This window comes from Hipposideros armiger, unplaced genomic scaffold (genome assembly GCF_001890085.2).
Source record: "Hipposideros armiger isolate ML-2016 unplaced genomic scaffold, ASM189008v1 scaffold_6, whole genome shotgun sequence".
Classification (NCBI taxonomy): Eukaryota; Metazoa; Chordata; class Mammalia; order Chiroptera; family Hipposideridae; genus Hipposideros; species Hipposideros armiger.
Genome location: NW_017731356.1, coordinates 1,313,679 through 1,335,360, shown reverse-complemented (window position 1 = coordinate 1,335,360; position 21,682 = coordinate 1,313,679). Strand labels below are relative to the sequence as shown.

At 35.9% G+C, this 21,682-nt stretch overlaps 1 protein-coding gene across 6 annotated transcripts in view; it reads right to left on the bottom strand.

Annotated features, from left to right (window-relative positions):
• The window catches only part of DCAF6 (DDB1 and CUL4 associated factor 6), a 101,288-nt gene that overhangs the window by 45,856 nt on the left and 33,750 nt on the right, over window positions 1-21,682 (bottom strand). For all 6 annotated transcript variants that reach the window (XM_019647395.1, XM_019647362.1, XM_019647351.1 and 3 more), the window contains exons 3-10: window positions 19,072-19,164; window positions 16,492-16,677; window positions 14,792-14,905; window positions 12,243-12,378; window positions 9,989-10,203; window positions 7,326-7,419; window positions 5,941-6,060; window positions 4,095-4,355 (exon numbers count right to left, since the gene is read on the bottom strand). In XM_019647395.1, the coding sequence (XP_019502940.1) occupies window positions 4,095-4,355; window positions 5,941-6,060; window positions 7,326-7,419; window positions 9,989-10,203; window positions 12,243-12,378; window positions 14,792-14,905; window positions 16,492-16,677; window positions 19,072-19,164 (1,219 nt within the window). The remainder of the gene's footprint in view (window positions 1-4,094; window positions 4,356-5,940; window positions 6,061-7,325; window positions 7,420-9,988; window positions 10,204-12,242; window positions 12,379-14,791; window positions 14,906-16,491; window positions 16,678-19,071; window positions 19,165-21,682) is intronic.

The window sequence follows — 21,682 nt, the reverse complement described above, 5'->3', positions numbered from 1 at the left end:
GCGGGGAAGGCTTATGTAGACCAAGATAGATAATGTCTGTCTTTCTTTATGAGAGTATACTCTAATAAGAGAAAATAACTCATAAACAAATCAATCAAAATTGAACAAAAGAATTACAAATATTTGTAAGTACTTTTCAGGAAATAAACAGGGCTACATAAAAGAGGATAAGAATTTACGGAGGGCAGGAAAAGAAGAAGCTAGCTAGGGTAATTATGAAAAAGACCTTCCTGCCTTGGGTGACACTCGAGCTGAGACCCCAGAGAACAGGAGCTGGCTATATGATAAGCCAGGGGGAAGAAGTTCTCAGGAACAGAGAACAGTAAGGACAAAGGCTCAGAATCAGAGAGGCAGAAGAGGACTTGGCACACTCGAGGCTGAAAGGAAACCGGTACAGGCAGAGCGGGATGGTCATCAGGGGCGAGACAGCAGTGACACGAGGCTGGAGGGGCGGTAAGAACCAGGCCACGCGGGCTGTACGGGTCCTCAGGAATAAGTCTGATTTTTTTTTTCTTTTATAGTTGTATTTCCAAAGGCAATTAGAAGTCTTTGAGGGGTTTTAAACAGCAAAGTTACATAATCTGATTTAACATTTTAAAAGACTTAAAAAAATTGGCTGCTGCCTAGAGAATAAATGATAAGGGAGCAAGAGTAACTGCAGGGAGATGGATTAGATACGAAGGTGAGATGGAGAGAAGTAGAACCGAAAGGACTTGCAGATGGATTGGGCCTGGGGCGTGAAGGAAAGTAAAGAATAGGAATCACTCATAGACTGTTAAAATCAGCAAACAGCACTGGTTTTATAGCTTACTAAAATATAAAATGACCAAGATGGAAGACAGTAGGCAAAAGGGAGGGCAGGAGGCTAAATGAAGTTTGAGTTTGGACAGGTTAGACTTAAGGTAGCCAAAGAGAAACAAAAAGAAGTGTGAAATAAGCCATTGCATGCAGGGGTCTGTAACTCAGGGAAGAAGATCAGAATGCCAATGAACTTTGGGACTTACAACTTTGAGGGGATATTAAAAGCTATGGGAACTGATACAATCATTCAGGGACAAAGTACAGAGAAGACAGCACAGACTAAGAGGTTCCATCAAAAAATTCTGAACTCAATAGAACAAGAAACATCAACAATGGTTCCTGAAACCCAGCTAGAGTTGGTAGTGAGAGTTCATAGGCAAAAGTGGTGTCATAAATGCCAAGAAAGGAAAGAGTTTCAAGAAAGAAGTGACAGACTGTGAAATGCAACTAGGTTAAAAAATCGAGCAAGCTCCTAACAGAGAAGTATACTTTAAATCTGGCAAAATGGAAGTCACTGGTGACTCTGATCGCAAGTTTCAGTGGAAAACTGGGTTGAAGGGCAGATTGGAATTGGTTGATAAATAAATGGAAGATGGTTAAGAAAATGGAGATAATATGTGTGAGAAACTCTTTTGAAGACTCTGATTAAAAAGCAAAGATATAAGGCTGGAGGGGAATGTGAGATAATTAAGAGAGACTGTTTAAGACAGAAGATAATAACAGCACATTTGAGGCTAAAAGGAACAATTCAGTAGAAAAGGCAATGATGATGAGGCAGGAGAAGGAACAAAGCCCTTGAGAACTGGGAAAGGGACAGGCAGGGCACTGGCTAGCTTCTGATAGTAGTAGACACACTTCTTCCCAAAATGTACCCGCTTCTACTACAGACAATGTAAGCATAGACGCTGGGAAGTTGGCAGATTCAAAAGTAGGAAAGTCAGTGTTTTTTCCCCCCACTGTGATGAGAGAACGTTACCGGCCGGGGTGGGATGAGGGGAAACGGGAGTGGCAACACTTTGAGAGGCGTGAAGGAGTGAAATAGACGTTGTGTCTAGCTGTTGAGCAACACTGCTGAGGACTGCTCTGAAACACAGTCGTGAGCACCGCTGGCATTTGTGGTCATGACTTTCTTCACTGCCATCCAGTGACTCAACTGCAGACTAACAGAAGCCAAATCATTAGGCTCAATCAGAGATGGAGTTTTGCCAGGCAAGTTTTCACATTCCCAATGTCCCTTTCCTTCACCCCAGCTAAAGCGACCGAGGAAATGCATGGGACATGAAGGAAAGGCGTCAACATTTACATAAAGAGGTAGCCACAGCCACAGCAAGGCAAGAAGCACACTTTTTCATTTTCTCTATCGCTGTGCAAGGCAGTGATAGGCATCATGGCTCTAAGATGACACTCCCACCCAACTGCATGGACGAGTCCCACTATCACAAACCTTCTGGACTTGAAAGTGGATGAGAGATTGGGAAACAAACAAAACATTAAGTCCTTTTTAAAATGTTGGGCTCTAGGATACTGAAAAGGCCTACTGTCAAAACAATTAGACATAATCTTTAGATGTTACATCTAACATTAAATTGCTTTCCTCAATAGCAATACTATCTTAGTAACATGAAAATACTCCAATGTTCCATGGTTTTAGTCAATCAAAATTATTTTAATAATCTATCAGTTAAAAATATTTCCTTACTTTCTTTGAAAAATTCATAGGCAAAGGTGCCAAGTAATGTTCAAACAATGACCATACGATCATCACAAAATTTTTTTCCTATTTCAAATGACTGCAGTATTTAATACTTACATTAAATATGGACATTTAGTAATTTGAAATGTAGTATTAAAATGTGTTACATATCTATAACAAAAAAGAAAAATAAAACTCTAAGTACTCAGAAATGTGTTTAAGAAATAACTGGAGTTAAGGTTCAGTGGAATATGAACATGAGCTAGGGGGTCTTGCTACATTTTCCTGATAACTTATAACTGATCAAAATCTTTAAGAATATTTCCAAGAATGCTTTCACTTTAAAAATTCTTGTTTTTACTAAATTTACCTGCTTTGAAAAGCAAACTTTTAACTGACTCTGTCCTTACTTCCCAAGCCCTCCAAAATATGTTATTTTCCCATAAGTGGAAATGCTATTGATTAGAGTATGGAAAACCTGATTTTATAGCTCAGCATTAGCTTATTATTATAGATAAATTGTACACAAGTGTTAACAGTTACGTAATTGACTCTGGCTTCTATTCCCACAGAAACTAAAAATGAATTACCAAAAATGGGATATACTGATAAAAGAGTGCTTAATTTAAAACAGCCCATATTTGGCAACCTGGTATCAGATTCCAGAGAAGCAAGAATAAAGTGACAGCTTGGCAGCTAAGCAGCTAGGAATTTTTGATAGGTTTTAGCTTAGGCCTGCCAGCTGTATCTCTAGTTGCTAATATTTTTGGTTATATGTCAAGTAAAATGCTTCCTTAGTACCCAAAGAAAAATATGAATAAATATCTTACTGATTATTATAATTACATATATTATACAGCTAAAATGCCAAGTAAACTCTAGACATATCTGTTGAAACTTACTAGTATAAATACGAGTACAACTCATAGTTTGGGGGGGCGGTGCAAAGCTGAACAGGAGGAGTTATAATATTGAGGAAAATAGTATTTAAACAGAAGTTAGGAGTTAATTTTTTCCACTAATATCAAGTACCAAGAAGACAAAGATTTGTTAAAACAATTCTTTCTCATGTAAATATAGGAGAAATAATTCTTTCGGTAAATTGTAAATGTTGACAAGAAACTATATCAAATGTACCATATAGAATGCATTAAAAGTGTTTCATGATTTGAGGAAAATAATCAAAAATATAAATACAATGGAACCAATAATAATTAATGCTGTATTTTCACCATTACTTTACTATAGACTAACAACCAAATAAGTTTAGAGAGATATTTTGCCTAAAGTGGCCTATAAAAATAATCTTTAAGTCTAGTGTATTAAACTATGTTAAAACACTATCTGCTGGCACCTACACTTTTAAAAAACAGTCCTATGTCAGTGGATGATTCCTGCTGCTTGTTAAAATTCATGCAAGTTAGGCACACTCGAATTTCGTGCATAAGTTGCATGTGCACATATTACATGCCATTTGGGTCATTTACTCCAGCAGGAACAAGTTGATGTGATTTAATCTTTCCAGACAGCCCACAACGAGGTTTTCATGATGGGAAACCATGAGATGACCCACAGCCTATTTAAAGAGTGACATCCTCACCAGACTGATGGTGTGCATGCGGTCCAGATGCCTCGGCAGGCGGCCTTTGTTCACTGTCTGGAGAAGGCAGCAGGGAAGGAGAGTGAGGGCTTTCCGCGGAGGACGCGGCCGAGTGAGCCTGCGTGGACGCCGCCGAGGACGCCGACGGCGGCGGAAGCTGCTCAGCTGGAGCATCTACGTCCATTGCAGTTTCACCCGCTTCCAAATCAGCGCTTGACGGGACGGCAGGAAGAGTCGAAACATCTGGCTGACTCGTTCCACCTTCAAAAAGCACATGTTAGTGCAAGATCAAATACTAAATGCTTTCCCAAACCATGTGCTCTAAACAGGTACGTAAGGAAAACTATGGGCACTTGCACATGCGTGTACACACACACACACAGAAATACAGAACACACAGGAAATCAAAAGCTCCCACTGGTGGTTTGGTCCTATTGACCAAATAGGCTAATCAAGAGGGCTAAAGATCCATCTACAGCACATTGTTGTTAAAATCTTCAATCTTTTAAGCAAAACGCTCGATATGGCAGCTTCACTTAGACAAAGCCAAATAACTGCTTGCGAGATGCCTATAAATAATACCTCGTCCCTTAAATGTAAAGATGATGGTTCTCATATAATAGCTGGATAACAGGATAATGGATTTATATCGATATATTTCCACTCTATAACATCATGTCCTTGGTAAAATATTTATTTAATAAAAATTGTATTAGCAAATAGGCCAGAACGGGACTGAGTCCCTGACTCCATTTAATCAGCAGTGATGTTTTCCCTCTCCAGCAGTTCTCAACCTTTCACAGGGGTCGCCTAAGACCATCAGAAAACACATATTTTCGATGATCTTAGGAACCCAGACACCTCTCCTCTATCCGTCTCCAGGCCCACATGCAGATACGCCCACATACGAGTACCCGGCGACCCCTGTGTAAGGGTCGTTCGACCCCCAAAGGGGTCGCAACCCACAGGTTGAGAACTGCTGCTCTAGACTAACATGAGCTGTTAGGATTCACAAAGGCTTGAGCGTCTGCTGTGTTTTGTGCTAGGCCTCCTGCAATCTGCAAGGAATAATTAATACTCAGTAAACATTAAAATTTTCCCTAGTTTTACTTCACATCTAGACTTTTATTAAAAATGGAGTGTACAAACCAAGTTCATGTCTTGCAAGATACAACTACCATAGAATATGAAGTTTTTTTTCTTTTAATCACCATGATTTCTTAGTTTAAATTTAAGCACAAATTCAATAACTCTTTAGCAAATCCACAGTCCGAGGCATTTTTTTAAAAGTTAACTGATATACAGGCGTTAACGAGAAACATTTATGGATGAAATTCAATAGATACTTTTTATTGTGGGATTTCAAACATTTAGGAGTTAACTTTTATATGGCTCATTTCTGACAGAGATGAGTAACCTGCCAAAGACCACAAAGCTGGAAAGTAGTGAATAAAGACATGAAAACAGGCCACCTAACACCAGAAATGGTAATTAATAACCAATGCATGTAAGGAATCAAAAGGAAAAACTATTCAATTATATAAAACTTGTTTATCTACAGTTTTATACATTTCTACTCTCAGAGTGCATACAAAAAGGACTTTAAATGGGGAATATCATATGCTCTTATTTTCTTTTGAGAAAAAGAAAAAGTAAGGGATGGAACTAGTGGAACCCGAAGGGACAAATTATACCCAATACTCTTTACCCTCTACTGCTTCATACACCAGTAAGAACCTTGTATTACTGTAGGTATAAAACATGGTGAAAATTAGATAAATAAACCTGACTTTAGTAAATAGTTTTTGCCAGCTTTCAGATGACTTTAATTAATAAGAGAAATTACCTCTGGGTCGAGACCGTCCTCGTCCTCTGCTGCTTTGTGAAACTTCACTTGCTTCTTCAAACCATCTTGATAACATGTCAGACATTCTCTGCATCAATGACACATTGGGACTTTGCTCTCCTATGACAACACGGGTCTGATTAGTGAACTTGGTAATAAGTCAGGATCTTTCATTAATGTGAAAACCTAGATTTGAGGGCCTTAAAAATGAAAGCTATTAAAGGAAATCCAATTGCACAAATAAATTCTATGAATATATGAAAATCTACTAGAGCTATCACCACATTTCATAGCAAATGTTTAAATGAGTGGCCCTCCATCTGTATTTTGAGTTCCTCAAGAACAGGACTTACATCCCCTACATTGTAGGCTATTCTTATATCGCCACACCTGCACCCCAACCCCAATCCACATCTTTAGTTCCAAGAGTGTGCAGCTAGGAAGGGCTCATGTATTGTACATTTAGCAGGTTAAAAGAAAGGTTTGTTCTCTCACTTAAAATTTCCTTAAGCTGAATTTGTTTTCATCATTTATGTAAGCAAATTCCAGATATTTGAAATTAACTAAACCAGAAAGTGTTTTGTCTCTTCCCTCCTCCCTTTTTCTCCTTCCCGTGAGTTTTTCCTTAAGAGCATTTTCAAATTAAGTATGGCACCAAATTAAAACTGTGACAATTCTATTCTACGATCATATAATTAAAAATAGAAATGATTTCTTCTTGGATTTTCTGTGAAAACAGAATTTATTTTATACTTTATTTCCTTTATGTAATGTAGCTTTGTATTTAAATATATCTTTTAAAAAATAACACTAAGGATAATATATTGGGAAATACGCTTTTGATCTCAAAAGATTTCAGAAGTCATTAGAATAAGATTTTGGCTACAGACCCATTTATTAAAACACACAAAGACTAATTCTATTTGAAAGTTGCTGTCTTAAAGCTCCCAAGGTAGCTTCTTATGCTTGTCAAAGGAACCTGGTAGAAGGGGAAAAAAATTATGTGCTATAATAAAACTCTCAGGTTGGAAACTGAGAGTTTTCATTCTATTATATCTAATAAAAAGGGGGAAATTGAGAAGTTTGGTAATGCCCAGTGTTTTATGGGACAGTGAGCATTCTTACGCTTTCAGTAGACTGTAAAGTAGTGCTTTTGGGGAGGGTAATTTGATAACTGCCACAATTATAGTGCACTTATCCAGTGACCCAGCCATTCTACTCTCAGGAATTTATCTTAAGCTACACTTGCACAAGTCTGCTAAGACAGATGTACAAGGATGTTTGTTGCAGCATCACTTATAGTAGTGAGAAAAATTGAAAACAAGGTAGAATATTAATGTTTAAATGCCATAATAAAAAAGAAAAGCAGAGCAAAGGATAGTTACCGTCCCGCTCTCGTTCACTCTCAGGCCTTGCTCGGGGTCCAGTATCTGACCAATCTCCACGGAGTCTCAGACGCTTCACTGGAGGTTGTCGTAACTAAACGGGGAGGAGAAAACTCGTCTGCTCAGCTCTCACAGCTGTTAAGTCTCTGTTAAGTCTAGCAGAGTCTTCCCATCTCCCTGCTTTCTTATTGAGCATGCAAGTGAGGTGCTGGATGACTATGAAAGACGCCGAAGAAACACCGTGCAGAGTAACCCCAAAGCCCTAAGCTAGAAGCCTGAGTAAGCAAGAAGCAGCAGCTGGAACAGAGGAGACAAAGCAGACAGCAGTGGAAGCCGCAGAACCAGATGTTACGAGTTCCCTAAGCCACTGTAAGGACCTCAGTTTGGCTCTGAGGGAAATGGGGCGCCACTTGGAGTGCTGATCAGAAGAGTCGCATGATGTGACTCAAGTTTTAAAGGATCACTTGGGCTGCTGTGTAGCTAAAGGGCTGTGGGGGGTGAGGCGGAAAGACTGGTTAGGAAGCTGCCAGAATAATCTAGGAGAGATGCTGACGCCCTGGACCAGGGCCGTAGGGTAGTCAGAGTGGTGAATGGTACTGCAGACTTGGGCTAGATATTTTAGGGACAAACGGCAGGGGCCAGGAGAGAAAGAGATTGTATCTGACAAAGCGCTCCAATATAGAGGTGGGACAGGTGGGAAATGTCAAAAAATTTAGAGGAAAAAGAGAAAAGACAGTAAAAAGAAAAAAGAATACAAAAATGAAAACAAGAAGTAAAAAAAAACAAAAAACAATTGAATATGACAAAAGAATATACTAAGAAGGGAAAAATGAAATAAATTATTAGAGGAGATGAAGAAATAAAAAGATGTCTCCATAAATTAAGAAAATGTAATGGAAACAAAGGGAAAAAATCATACATTAAACTTTTATTCATACTTTGAAACCCTGCTCAAGCTTTTCTTATGTTCCCAATCAAAATCAATTATTCTCTCCTTTGGTTTACTTATATAGAACATAATTCTTTTGTACAATTTTATCATTTTAAGTTTCACAGGTTTGTTTATTTATGTCTCTACTTCTGATAAACTGGAAACTCCCGAGTCACAGGCCATGTCCTTGCCACAGTTGTCCTTGATTTCTAAAGTTTAGTATGGGACTTCGTGTATAGTAAGCACCTGATAACTATTTGGTGAGTTAAGTTTGTCTGAACACCACTGTCAAGAATTTAGCATAACACACTAAAAGAAAAGATGGTGGGATTAAGAGGGAGACAGATTATTAATTTCTTCTTCTAGATACACCTCTGAATTGTTTGGTTTATTACAATAAGCATGATTTGTTTTTATAATTTTAATCAACTTTTAGAATTATTTTTATTTTAGTTAATTCACCAAAGGATACTGAGAAAAACACATTCAGAAAAAACCCGACACCACTGTTCATGACTCAGCCTCATTCACTCTGATTACATAAACATCTTTCAGCTAAGTATTCTATGGTATAAAAGCTAGTTGGCCCACTTAAAATGTTTCTGCATTTCCAACTCTTTTGTTATGTAACAGTCACAAAGTTTGACTATAATTTTACTGAAGTACATATCTCAAGAGGAAATTACACAGCAGTGAGAGACGCCAGAGCAGAGTTCACGTCTTCCATCAGGCCAATAGACTCACAGCTTCCATGAGCCATCACGCTCTTCTTTGTCCATTTCCTAATTCACTTAAATACACTGTCACATTTTAAATCCCAAAATATACTTATAAAGTAGTCCTGATTTCTTTTCTCATTTTATAGCCCTCTAAACCTGTAATTTCAATAACTGAATATTATTAGCATCTCCTAGGAATTACAAAATCATTGTTGTTGTTTAGAACCTTTAAAATATGTTCAGGAATAGGAGTTGGGCCAATACCAGAAAGTCACTAATAATTAATGAAAAGGAATGATTAATTTCAAAATACATTTCAAAAGCCAAAGGGTAGAGTGATTAAACATAGGATATTATAAAATAAAAAAGCCAAAGTGAAAAACAAGTTGGGGCCAGAAGTTTAACAGGTTAGAGCAAACATTTTGCTACTGCTGTGTACTGTCAAGGATATATTATTCTGGTTTTTGTCTTTTATAACTCCATCGTGTGGATGTGTGTGTACTTGAACGTACCTTTTCCTCACTTGCTCACCGTATTCTGGGAAATACCCCTAGGAATAGTATCACACACTCACAAATGAAAGAGGCAGATGGGGAGAGGAGGGACTGCTGTCCACACAGAACAGCAAATGATAACGGGTGAAACACCTACTGAGCATGAACACAAACATTTAGTCTCCTGGGATCTGCGCGTCCCCTTTTCTATCATTGTGACGGCCTTTTCTGCAACTGGAAGAAGTGTTGGCCTTTCCTGCTGCTGCTGTGCATCCCCCAAGTTAGAGAAACATCTTGCTAGTAAATATTTTCTCTTTAAAAATATCTCACAGTACTTTTTCTAGAGCCTTACCCTTCCTTATTTATTCGCCCCTGTTCTTTCATGTATGTTTCACGCCCTTCTTTCCTAGACTGTCAATGCCTTGAAAATTAATTCTGATTTTTTAAGCCTTTCAGGACCCAGGAGTCACTGAACTGTTTTCTGAATTGCATAAAGAATATGGTTTTGAGTAAGCTTACCTCTTCTCTTCTCTCTTCGGCAGAAGGAGTTCTAAGTTCTCGTGCTGTATCATCTTTTGGATCAAAAAGATATATGTAATCTGAAGAGTAACTAACAAGAATCTCTTGACCATCTTCACTGTAACACAGAGATGTCACCCTGCAGGACTTATTATTAAGATGAGAAGGGATAAAACGGGCAACCATTCCAGTAGTTCCTCGACCTGCATAATTCCCTAAATAAGAAAAAAGGAAGTCATTTAAAATTCATGCGTTTAAAGGAAAACATTTCAAAAACTCTTAATCTAAATTATGAGATACACGATTTAATGTAGCAATGTAAATCCAAGCTATCGTGTTCTATATCTAGAAGGGGCTATTTTTTCAATAATACATTATGGAGGAAACATTATTTTCAAAAAAATTTTTCATGGTTGTCTGAAATTCCAGATTATATAAATGTTTCCCTGGAAATATGAGTTATGTAATCAATTAAATAATTTATAATTATAGTCACACTAAATAATCCTCCAAAAATTTTCCCCCAATTAATAAAATTTCATAATATAAATAGGAAAGCTGGTATTTGTTAGTATACTAGATAAAATAGTACAGTATCCTTTTAAAGTGATTTACTTTTTACTTTACGTTCCTAAAAGATTTCTGACTGTCCTGAAATTTTCCTCTGATAACAGAGTGGGGATATATTCCAATTTTAATTAACTTTGGAGGTCATCAGCACAATACGACGTCAGGGGTGGGGGGAGGTACAATGGGCACTTTGTGCCCCGGGGGCCCAGGAATCCCACTAAGCTGGACAGTCCTGCACAATGAGAACTTGCCCTGCCCAGAACATCAACTGTGTCCCATCTGTTGAGAAACAATAACTAAGCCTATAATTGCATATCACATTAATACTGTTTCCCCTAAATGTGCATATCCAAATAGACAAGACTCTCAATCATAGTCCATAAAAAAAGTCCTATCTGGTCTTCCCATTTCAGTAACCTATGTCCATTTCTGATGGACATAAATTGACAATGAGATGGACATTGTGTTACTTTCTGGCCAAGTCCACTTTTATTTTTCGTAACATAAAATATGTGAATCTATATAAATATATAAATGTGCACATGTATTTGGTGTTTGTGTGTGGGGGGGTGGTGCTAACGGAAGTTGGCTTTGAATCGGGAACTGCAGAAGTGATTTGATCCCCCCCACCCCCGTGGCTGAGGGGAGTCTGGGGCGCAGCGCTGAAGGCGGACTCCCATCCAGCACTGCAGCATCAGTACCAGCACTTCACTGGCTGCACAGGCGTAAGCATATGCTGCACATGAACACACGCCCACATTACTGCTCTGTCCTAACGTTTCTCTCCACCACGCTTACTATGATCCTCTCGATTAAAATAACTGGCAAAGACAAATTAGGAAAGCCAGGTGTTGCGGGCTGAACAGTGTCCCCCCAAATTCATGGCCACTCAGCACATCAGAATGTGACCTTCTCTGGAAACAGGGTCTTCGCAGATGTAATCAGTAAAAAGAGGTCATCTGGAATTAGGGTGGGCCTTCATCCAGTGTGACTGTGTCCTCAACAGAACAGGGACGTGTGGACAGACACACAGGGCAGAATGGCAGGTGCATAGGAAGCAGCGACTGGAGGATCTGTGTAAAAGCCAAGGACGGGTGCTAAGGACTGCCAGCGGCCACCAGAAGGAAGCAGGGAGAGAGGCACACAACAGGTTCTCCAGCACAAAAGCACTCTGCAACGCCTTGGTTTCGGATGTGTGGCCTCCAGAACTGAGAGGATAAATTTGTTATTTTAAGCCACTCAGTTTGAGGTAATTTGCCGTGACAGCCCTAGGAAACCAATACAGTTGGTCCTCCATATCCACAGGTTTCAAATCCGGGAATTTAACAAGAAAACAGTATTTTTGTTGCATGAAATGTGTGCATGGTTCTAAGCCGTTTTGTAAGGGATTTTGCTATCCCCAGGGGGGGTCCAGGAACCAGTGCCCTGCAGATAATGAGCGATGACTGTACAGCACCATTTCAGCTTTTTAAAGTGATAAACTGCAAAAGTATCGCCCTGCAAAAGGTCATAAAAACTTGGTGAAATACTATTTTTTATCATACATATTATTTAAATACATCCTACTTACTGAATTTTAAGACAAACTAATGAAATTTAAAATTGCAGATGTTACCGAGATTTACTCTTTGAACTGCCAGTCTTGTAATCTTGCATTTTATTTACTATATATATATCTTTCTACCTGTAGCCCTGGTGCCCAGCATTCTCCGATCATAGATCCGCACTGAGCTATCGGAACAACCCACAGCCAGGTAATACGGTATCGGTGGACAAATCGCTACGGAAGTGGCGGCACGTCGGCAGTTAATTAAAATATCCTATAAAAGATAACATAATACCAGTCACACAGAGCTCTACAGTAGAGATATCATATTTAAAATATTTTCCCTTCAATTAGAAGAAAATAACCTTTCTCAGAAATCCTAATTCAGGCAATATGACAGTGAGGAGGAAAAAACTACATTTTTTTTTAATGTATTTTTCAGATTTCTATCAGTAAATGTTTCTAACACATTCAGCTTATGTGAAAGCAAAAGAAATACACTCAGTCAATATTCCTCCTCAGCAGTTTATCACTCTAAGAAAATTTAGTTTTTCTCTACAGTTTGCTATTAACTGCAAAACTGACTTCTAAAACAATATTGTATGCTTTCCATATGAACCAATCAAAATATGAAAATACTACATTTAATTAAAATATAAATTTAAAAACAACCAAGATTTGAGTAATGCAAAATACATTCTGAAGAGGAGAAGTAAAAATTGCTCCCAGATATAAGACTCAAACTCAAAGTAATTGTGCTAGATCAACAGCAGCTACAAAAAGCTGGTAATAATTCAAGAAACTCATTATTTATATTACCACAGTTTAAACCCTTTTTCAAAACTAACTGCATTTCAAGTAACGATATAATACAACTTAAATTATTTCTCAGAAATGCCTCCTAAGTATCTCCATACCCGTGAATAATGAACATCATCTTTAGAAATATAAAAAGCTCATACATTACCTATGTAATGTCACTAATTACATTAGAAGTGCCTGTTATTTGGGGGCCAGTGGAAAGTAAAGATGGAGGTATAATCGACCTTTGTCTATGAGTATGATAAGTACTAATGATTATTTTATATGGTACTCATAATATTTTAATTATAATTGTTGGTACTAAAATATAACAAAAATATTATCAGCTGATTTTAAGCTTTTATTCTTTTCTTAGCTTGTAAATGTTTTTCCTTACCAGTTCAAAAACAAAGTACACACATATACAAACTCTGTAAAAGACAGGTTTTAATATAATGTCACTACTTATCTAATGCTATATACGCATTAGAAAATGTAACAGCTGTCACTCCAAATACACGTACTTTAGGTATTCTGTTCATTTTATACCATTTTGTCTATGACTCAAGGTCCTCCCTCTTCCCAGTACAGCCATGTTTTTAAAATTACAACAATATTTTCATTTACTAGCCTTGCTTTCATCTTTATTTTTACAGGGTTTTGGTTATAAAAGCACAATTAAATCCTACTACATAAATACAAATTAAAAGAATTTGGCATAACAAATTTTAGTACCTACCACTTATTAAGAAACAGGTATACCAAATGCCCCTAATAAACAACCTGATATTTTAGACTTATTTCTGTCTTTTAGTTCAATGTTTTCTTGGGGGGGGTGTGTGTGTGTGTGTGTGTGTAATATACCGGGGTGCTAAAAAAAATGTATACAAGAGGACACTTTGGTCAACATTGATCGAACAATAGTTCGCTGTAATCAGAAGTGTCTGGACACTGATAGTAACCACTTTGAGCACCTCTTGTAATTGCAGAAGTCAAACGTGACTTGTATTCATCTTTTGTTATCGGTATATATTGAGTATTAAATTTTAATACAGCTTTCCTTTCTTAAAATGCGTATACATTATTTGGCACCCTCTGTATATATAACATAAAAACTGACTCAAAATTGTGCATTAGAATTTTTAATTTTCTATTTTTTTTCTTTTTCTTTTCTGTTTCAATATAGAAAACAATCTCCCTCCACCCAAGAATGTTAATAGTAACTTAACCTGATTACCAGTAATTCTTCTTTGGGGTGTGTGGGTAACTTTCAGTGAAAATATATTTAGCAGTACTTTCTTCATTTAGTACTTCAAATGATCTGAGAAAAAAGCTCTGTCTCTAAATAATATTTGGGCTTAGTTGTCTAGGGTCATTATATGATTTCTCAGGCCTTTTTCAAGTTTAAAACACAAAATTGATAGTGAACCAACATCCTTACACAAGTGAGCTAAATCTGAATGAACATATTGATAGAATGGTATCTTATTATTTTTAAAAAAGATATATAATTCTTGGTTTAAAGGTCAGGGTAAAAACAAAAAGACACTAAACTACTACACACTTTCATCACTGCTATTGGTAAGTCCAAATTATCTCCATGACTACATTGGATATATTGATAAATGTTTCAAGTTTTTATAATGCTAAAGCATATACAGAATTATACACATTTCCATAAATATATTTGAAATGTACAATTAAAATATAAGTTTCCTAACTTCACTATTAACATTTTAATTTTATTATAAAAATATGCTTATTGAAGACTTTAGGGAAACAAAATTTTTAAAATTTACCCATAATATCACAAACCAGAGATAACTTACTGTTCAATTTTATAATCTTAAAAATTTTGCAACATTTGTACACAAATTGATTCTTACATCTTTGCAATCTTCTTTTGTGCAGCTAGTTTTGATGCGCGTATCAAACCACCTAACAGTTCCATCTTCACCACAAGAGAGAAAAGTATATGGGTCATTGGGTACAGTCATGATCTGAAGGTGAAAACAAAAGTCCAGCTAATGTTATTGAACATTTAAACAGATGGTTTTGAAAAACATTGCTACTGTTTCCTAAAATGACTAAGGCAAAAGCAACTAAACCATTTCTTTTAATTATTTATGACTTACCCATACCATGATTCAAAACAGTACAATACATATAGAAATATGCAAGAAGTAACTGTCGAATTAATATGATGCGTTACTTTGAAGTTTGAAATTAATGTACCTGTAGATATAAAGTTCTTTAAAATTACAAACTTCTAACAATTTTGGTAAGAAAAACTCTCCCCTAGGAAACTTGTTCCAACTATTCAAAGGCTAATTTTTATGTTTCCTGGATGTGACTTTATACTTGTATTATAAACATATTATAAAATTTTCTTCTCTGATGTTTAAGAAAACTGTAAGATGCTGGATTGACGTAAGCATTCAAAATGACCTCTCAAAAAGCCATGTATGAGAAGCTCATAGCTAACATCACAGTCAACAGTGAAAAACTGAAACCTTTCCCTCTAAGATCAGGAACAAGGTAAGGATGCCCATTCGCATCACTCCTATTCAATATAGTATTAGAAGTTCTAGCTAGAACAATCAGGCAACAAAAAATAAAAGGTATCAAAATCGGAAAGGAAGAAGTAAAATTATCTGATTGAAGATGACATCTTATATGTAGAATACTCTCAAGATTACACACACAAAAACCCATTAGAATTAATAAATGTATACAGTAATGTTGCAGGTTACAAAATCAACACAAAAATCAATAAGCAATCTGAAAAGGAAATTAAAAAAACAACCTCATTACAGTAGTATCAAAAAGAATAAAATGCTTAGGAATAAATTTATTTAAGGAGGTGAAAAGACTTGTACACTTAAAAATACAAAAGATTACTCTAAGAAATTAAGGAAGACACAAATGAAAGGACATCCTGTATTCATGAATTAGAAGACTTAATATTGTTACCCAAGGCGATCTAGATTTCATGCAATTTCTATCAATGGTCTTTTTTACAGACTCAGAAAAAATCTTAAAATTCATATGGGAAGGACACAAATATCGAAGAACACAAAACAGCTAAAACAAAGCAGAAGGTGAGGCTTGCTGATTTCTAAGCGTATTACAACACTACTGTATTTAAAACACCATGGTACCAGCATAAAGAAAACATAAGAGACCAAGAGCGCGGCCATGACTTTATGCAAGACAGCATGAAGTATCGAAGGGGTGAAGCCCATAGAGAGCCCTAAAGCACAAGAACAGGGGCATCTTTGAAAGCTGACATCTGTTTGCTTAGGCCTTAGAGGACGGTTGCTCAAGCAATTACAAACCCTATTTCTACAACTCACATCTTATTTCTTCACTTTATTCATAAGCTTATCATGATCCATTTTCTTAAATACTTCACTGAACTCTAGATATTCTGTCAACAATTTCTTTCTGTACACATGCATTGTGTATATATAGACATACACAAATCTATACATATGCACGTACATACACCTACACATACACACTTATACAAACACACACACACATACACACATATATCATATTCACAACCATAATATGACTGTACCTCATAGGTAGTTCCGTAATGGCACGTAAATTGGCATTGTCTGTTGGTTTCTGCATCTTGCTCAATATTGGTATAAAATATAACTCCATCTCCAGAGCAGGATACAATCTGCTTATCATTTGTGCACGGTAAGAACTTTGCACTAAATATATTTGCTCGGTGCCCTGAACGAATTGTTGTCAAAACCTAAAACACACAGAGAAGGTAGTTCTTGGTAATTCATTTCCTAGAAAGAAACATTCATATTGAATACAACCATAGCCAGGAATAAATTCTCATTAACATTCTCATCTCAATGTAAAATTATCATTTGATTCCAAACTACTATAATTAGAAAAAAATAAAGAAATCAGAATCACAGAAATTTTCTTTTTTCCCCTCTAAGATGTGAAGAATATTGAGTATCATATTGGAATGATAATTCCTCACTATCAAGGCAGTGATTTGTTACTTTTAGGACAATTGAAAAAGTATTTAATCAAGCATCTTTCAGTTGTTTTCAGTGGGAGAACTGGTTCAAATAAACTAGCCTATAATTTTTGGAAAATAAAACTTCTCTTGTTTATATTTTTGAGATCTATGATATATTTAAGATATGATATCACAATAAGAAACACCTCTAACCTCTTAAATCTATATGTAATAAGTGTTTTGAAACTTTTATTTGCAATAAATTAATCTTATTATGAACTCTCAGGATCTAAAAAGAGTAAAACTATAAGAACAAATTTGACTCAAGATCAAAAAACTATTTTCCTGAGTAACGAATCATCAGTGTTTTAAAATAAAAATATTCCTATATGATACCAAATTTGGAACTATTAAAGCCACTATGTGAAAAAGATACAGTATTGTTATACTTAAAATTTTTTAAAGTATTGCCAGATTAAACATTTCTTAAACTGGAAATGAGGAAGAGTAACCACTTTTTAAATATACATAATCTATTGGGAAACATGCATGAAAGCAAATGTCATTTTTTAAAAAAACAAAAACAAGCAAATAAAAGAATCAGGATCTTGTAAAATTATGCCATTGGGCATTTCCACAAAAGAAATGAAAGCAGGGATTTGGAGAGATAATTATACACCTATGTTCACAGCAACATTATTCACAATAGCCAAAAAGAACAACCCAAGTGTCCACTGATAAATGAATGGATATACACACAATAGAGAATTACTCAGCTTTAATAAGGATGCATATCCCGACACATGCTACAACAAGGACGAACCTTGAGGATATTATGCTAAGTGAAATTTGCCAGTCATAACAGAACGAATACTGTATAAACTTATATGAAGTTCATTAACATCAAATGCATGGCCAACAGCACCCGTTGTTGTACCTAGAACGAGATGCAGTCCCTACAGTAGTCAAATTCATAGAGACAGAAAGTAGAATGCTGGTAGTCAGAGGCTGCCGAAAGAGGAGAATGAGTTACTGTTTAATGGGCACCAAGCTTTAGTTTTGCAAGATGAAGATTTCTGTAGCTAGCTAGATGGAGGTGATGGTTGCATAATAAGCTGAATGTATACAATGTCATTGAACTGAACTCCTAAAAAAATGGTTAAGATGGTTAATTTTATGATATGTGTATTTTACCACAATTTTTTTAAAAAAAAGTAAAGCTCTGCATCTTTTAAAAAAAATTCCATTGGTACCTAAATGACTGCTTTGTATATTATAAGCATTAAAATTCTGATAGCGATTATCAAAAAGCAACCCATACATACATTATTCCAGGAAATTTCTCCACTGGAAGAAATGGGTTGCTCTAATAATTATACAGCTAAGAGAAGCAAAATTTGAAAACCTCAAGTTTCCCTCTGCTAAGTCAGGATACTTAAGTAAAGCTGTCTCTGAAATCAATTATGACCTGTCTTTTAATAAAGGACAGCTTTGATATGATCCTCTTCATAGGCTTAAGGATCACAAACATTTATTTAAACATCTTCACTGTTTGTAGAAAAATAAGAAATACATGAACAATTTGTTCTGTGCGATGGCAAATGCTAAATAAGACTGCCCATCCACCATGTTCTCACTGATATAAAAATAGTTGCATACTTCTGTGTATGAAGCCAGAGGAAGAGCCAATAAAAATCAGAACACAATCCTAATTAAAACTCAGCATGATATTTCAGCTCACTGAATTGAATGTCATGAAGCTGTCACTAGAGACTAGCCACTGTTTATAAACATAAAATCCAGTTTCTTAAACTGCTTGGCTCAAGATTAGATTCTGTGAGCATAAAACAAAACAAAAAAAAGAAATCCCATTGTCTCCCCCCACCCTCCCAAAAAAATAGTTTAATGTCACTTTGGGCAATTTTATCCACTTGGATAAAATGAAGCAATCTTAAATATTCTAGAGTCAAAGGCTGAAGGAAATCTAAAATTTTCCTAAGGAAACTAGGGGACCTGCCTGCAATAACTTCCAAATTATTTAACAAACTTTAGCAAAAAACAATATTCTATTACAAATACCCATTCCATATTTATTTACAATTTCTTGATTTCTATTTTCTTGATTTTTTTTTCTCTCATTAAATTATAGATTTTTTTAAACCACTTTACCTTTCTGCTGTAAGGATTACTAATTACTAACTTGGTGTCATCTGAGCCAGATAAAATATATTCTCCAGTCTCATTCCAACAGATTGTATTAACCTAAAAAGACAGCAAATTAGAAATTTAAGCAAACTGAACATAAAAACAAGTATGCCATCTTTTACTTTACTGATGGTTCAAAATTTATATCACTAATGAGGTTATATCTATGGTACACAGTATTCACCAGTCTAATTACTGAAAATACATACTGACTGCCGTTTAGCAAATACAACGTTCTAAAAATTTACAACAAAATGTCTTTCTTAAGTTTTATTATTTAAAATATTTTAATTAATTCATTTTATATCCACAGACATAAAACCAGGTCACCTAAAAAGGAATTAGAAAAACTTACTACAAAGCTACAGTAATCAGGGACATTTAGTACTGTCATGATCACAGACATATGCATCAATGGAATGGAATTGAGAGTCCAAAAATAAACCCTTACACTTATGGCCAAGTAATTTTTGATAAGGGGTCCAAGACCATTCAGTGGAGAAAGGGTAGTCTTCAACAAATGGTACTGGGACAACTGGATATATACACAAGCCAAAGAATGATTTTAGACCTGTACTTCATATAAAAATTAACTGAAAACAATCAAATATCTAAATGTAAGAACCAAAACAATGTAACTCTTATAAGGAAATATAAGTGTAAATCTCATGAAAATTAAAGCCACAATGAATTACTACTAGGATGGTTATAATAATTAAAAAAAAGAAAATAAGAGTTGGCGAAGATGTCAAGAAATTAGAGTCCTTAGGCACTGCTGTTAGGAATAAGAAATAGCGCTTCTCTCTGGAAAACAGTTTGGAAACACCTCCAAGACCAAAACAGTTACCCTATGGGCCCCGCAATTCCACAAGGTACATATCCAAGAGAAGAGAAAACACGTCACATAAAAACTTGGACACCAAAGTGCTTAGCTTCATTATTCATAACAGCCCAAAGGGGAAGCAACCCAAATATCTTTCAGCAGATGAACGGGTAAAATATTTTGCTCGTAACAAAACAGCCACACAGTGAAATATTATTCAGCCATAAAAGGAAGCACTGACACATGCTGCAACGTGGAGGAACCTTGGAAACATGAAGCCAAGTGAAAGGCCACACAGTATATGGTTCCATTTGCACACAATGTCCGGAAGAGGCCTATCTACAGAGACAGAAAGTAGANTTTATTTATAGATATAACCAAGAACTTCAAGCTAAAGCAAACAAATAAGAGCTCTTGATCATTCGAACAACCTAGATGTGAATATAACCACTGGGACTCAGTTTGATTAATTGTTTGATCATTGGTAAGATGATGTTAACTTCTCATGACTGGAAGGCATAAAAAAATCTTAACTAGGAGCTAGTCCTTGATTCAGCAGAAAAATAAAGCAAATTTTTAATAACAGTGTCTCTTTACACATGACTTAAGGAACTTACCTGTGGCTGTTAGTAACATTTTTTTCAACTCTTTGCCCATAATAAATCATACATGCTCACACATACCCTGGCCTCCTTCTGTTCTAGTCAACCAAGGCGTGTGTATATAGGACGACATACATTCACGCAAGTCAAAAAGTACTCGAAAGGTTAAGTAATCTGTTGTACAGTGAAGGATGGTGAAGTAGCTAAAAGTGAAAAGAAATCGAGTTAAAGAGAGTGAGAAATGGGTAGTAGAATGGCTAACAAAATGACTTCAAACTATTTTTAAATATTTTAACTTGAATCTTGAGGAATTTTTTTTTGGAAATTATTTTACAGCTACAAAATAATAAAGCATTTCTAAATGTTGAAATTACATTCAGTAACTAATATAATGTAGCAGAAAAGGCTCTAGAGTCAGACCTGAATTTGAACCTCAGCTCTCTGACTTATAGCCTGTAAGTCATAGCTCTGGAGAAGTTACGAAAGTGTCTAGTAGAATGCCTGGGACATAAGCCGGCTTTCTGTAAAGGTTCCTGATCTTTGTCCCTATTATGAGGAAAGACTAGGCATAGATTACTGCATACTACTAGAAATAATTAACAATCTCTTAGATTTGAGCTCCAGTTCGGTATACGGAGCTTTCTTCTAAAAATCCTGGTAAAGCCAGTCCTGGTTAGAACTGTAGTTGGGGAATCAGCAAAGCAAGTCATTTCTAAATCTGAAGAGCAGCAAGTAACAAAAGAACTTTTTAAATAATAATACACTATAAAGATCAACATTTGGCAATTAGCAATTGAAAACCTTGCACTTTTTCATTCATTCCTTCAACATAGTCCATCTTTGAGGAGTAAGGATTAGAGAATTTGACATTGGCAAAATGAAGAGGTGCTGAAGAGTCAAATTATTATGCTTTATTTTTATAAGCCACACTGTTAAATTTGTTTGTTTGGCACGTGTGCACACACATGTGCGTGTGTTTCCTATGGGTAAGCATGTAGGAAAAATATCTATTGTGAAATATGGCGTAGACACAAAAAAGCTTATTAAAATGTGTATTTTGAATTGGTGTTTTACTTTCTTTTCATTAAAACCTGCTCTTTCTTATATGGGTCCTCTTAAGCCTCACTTGTCAGTCAAATTGTAGCATTTA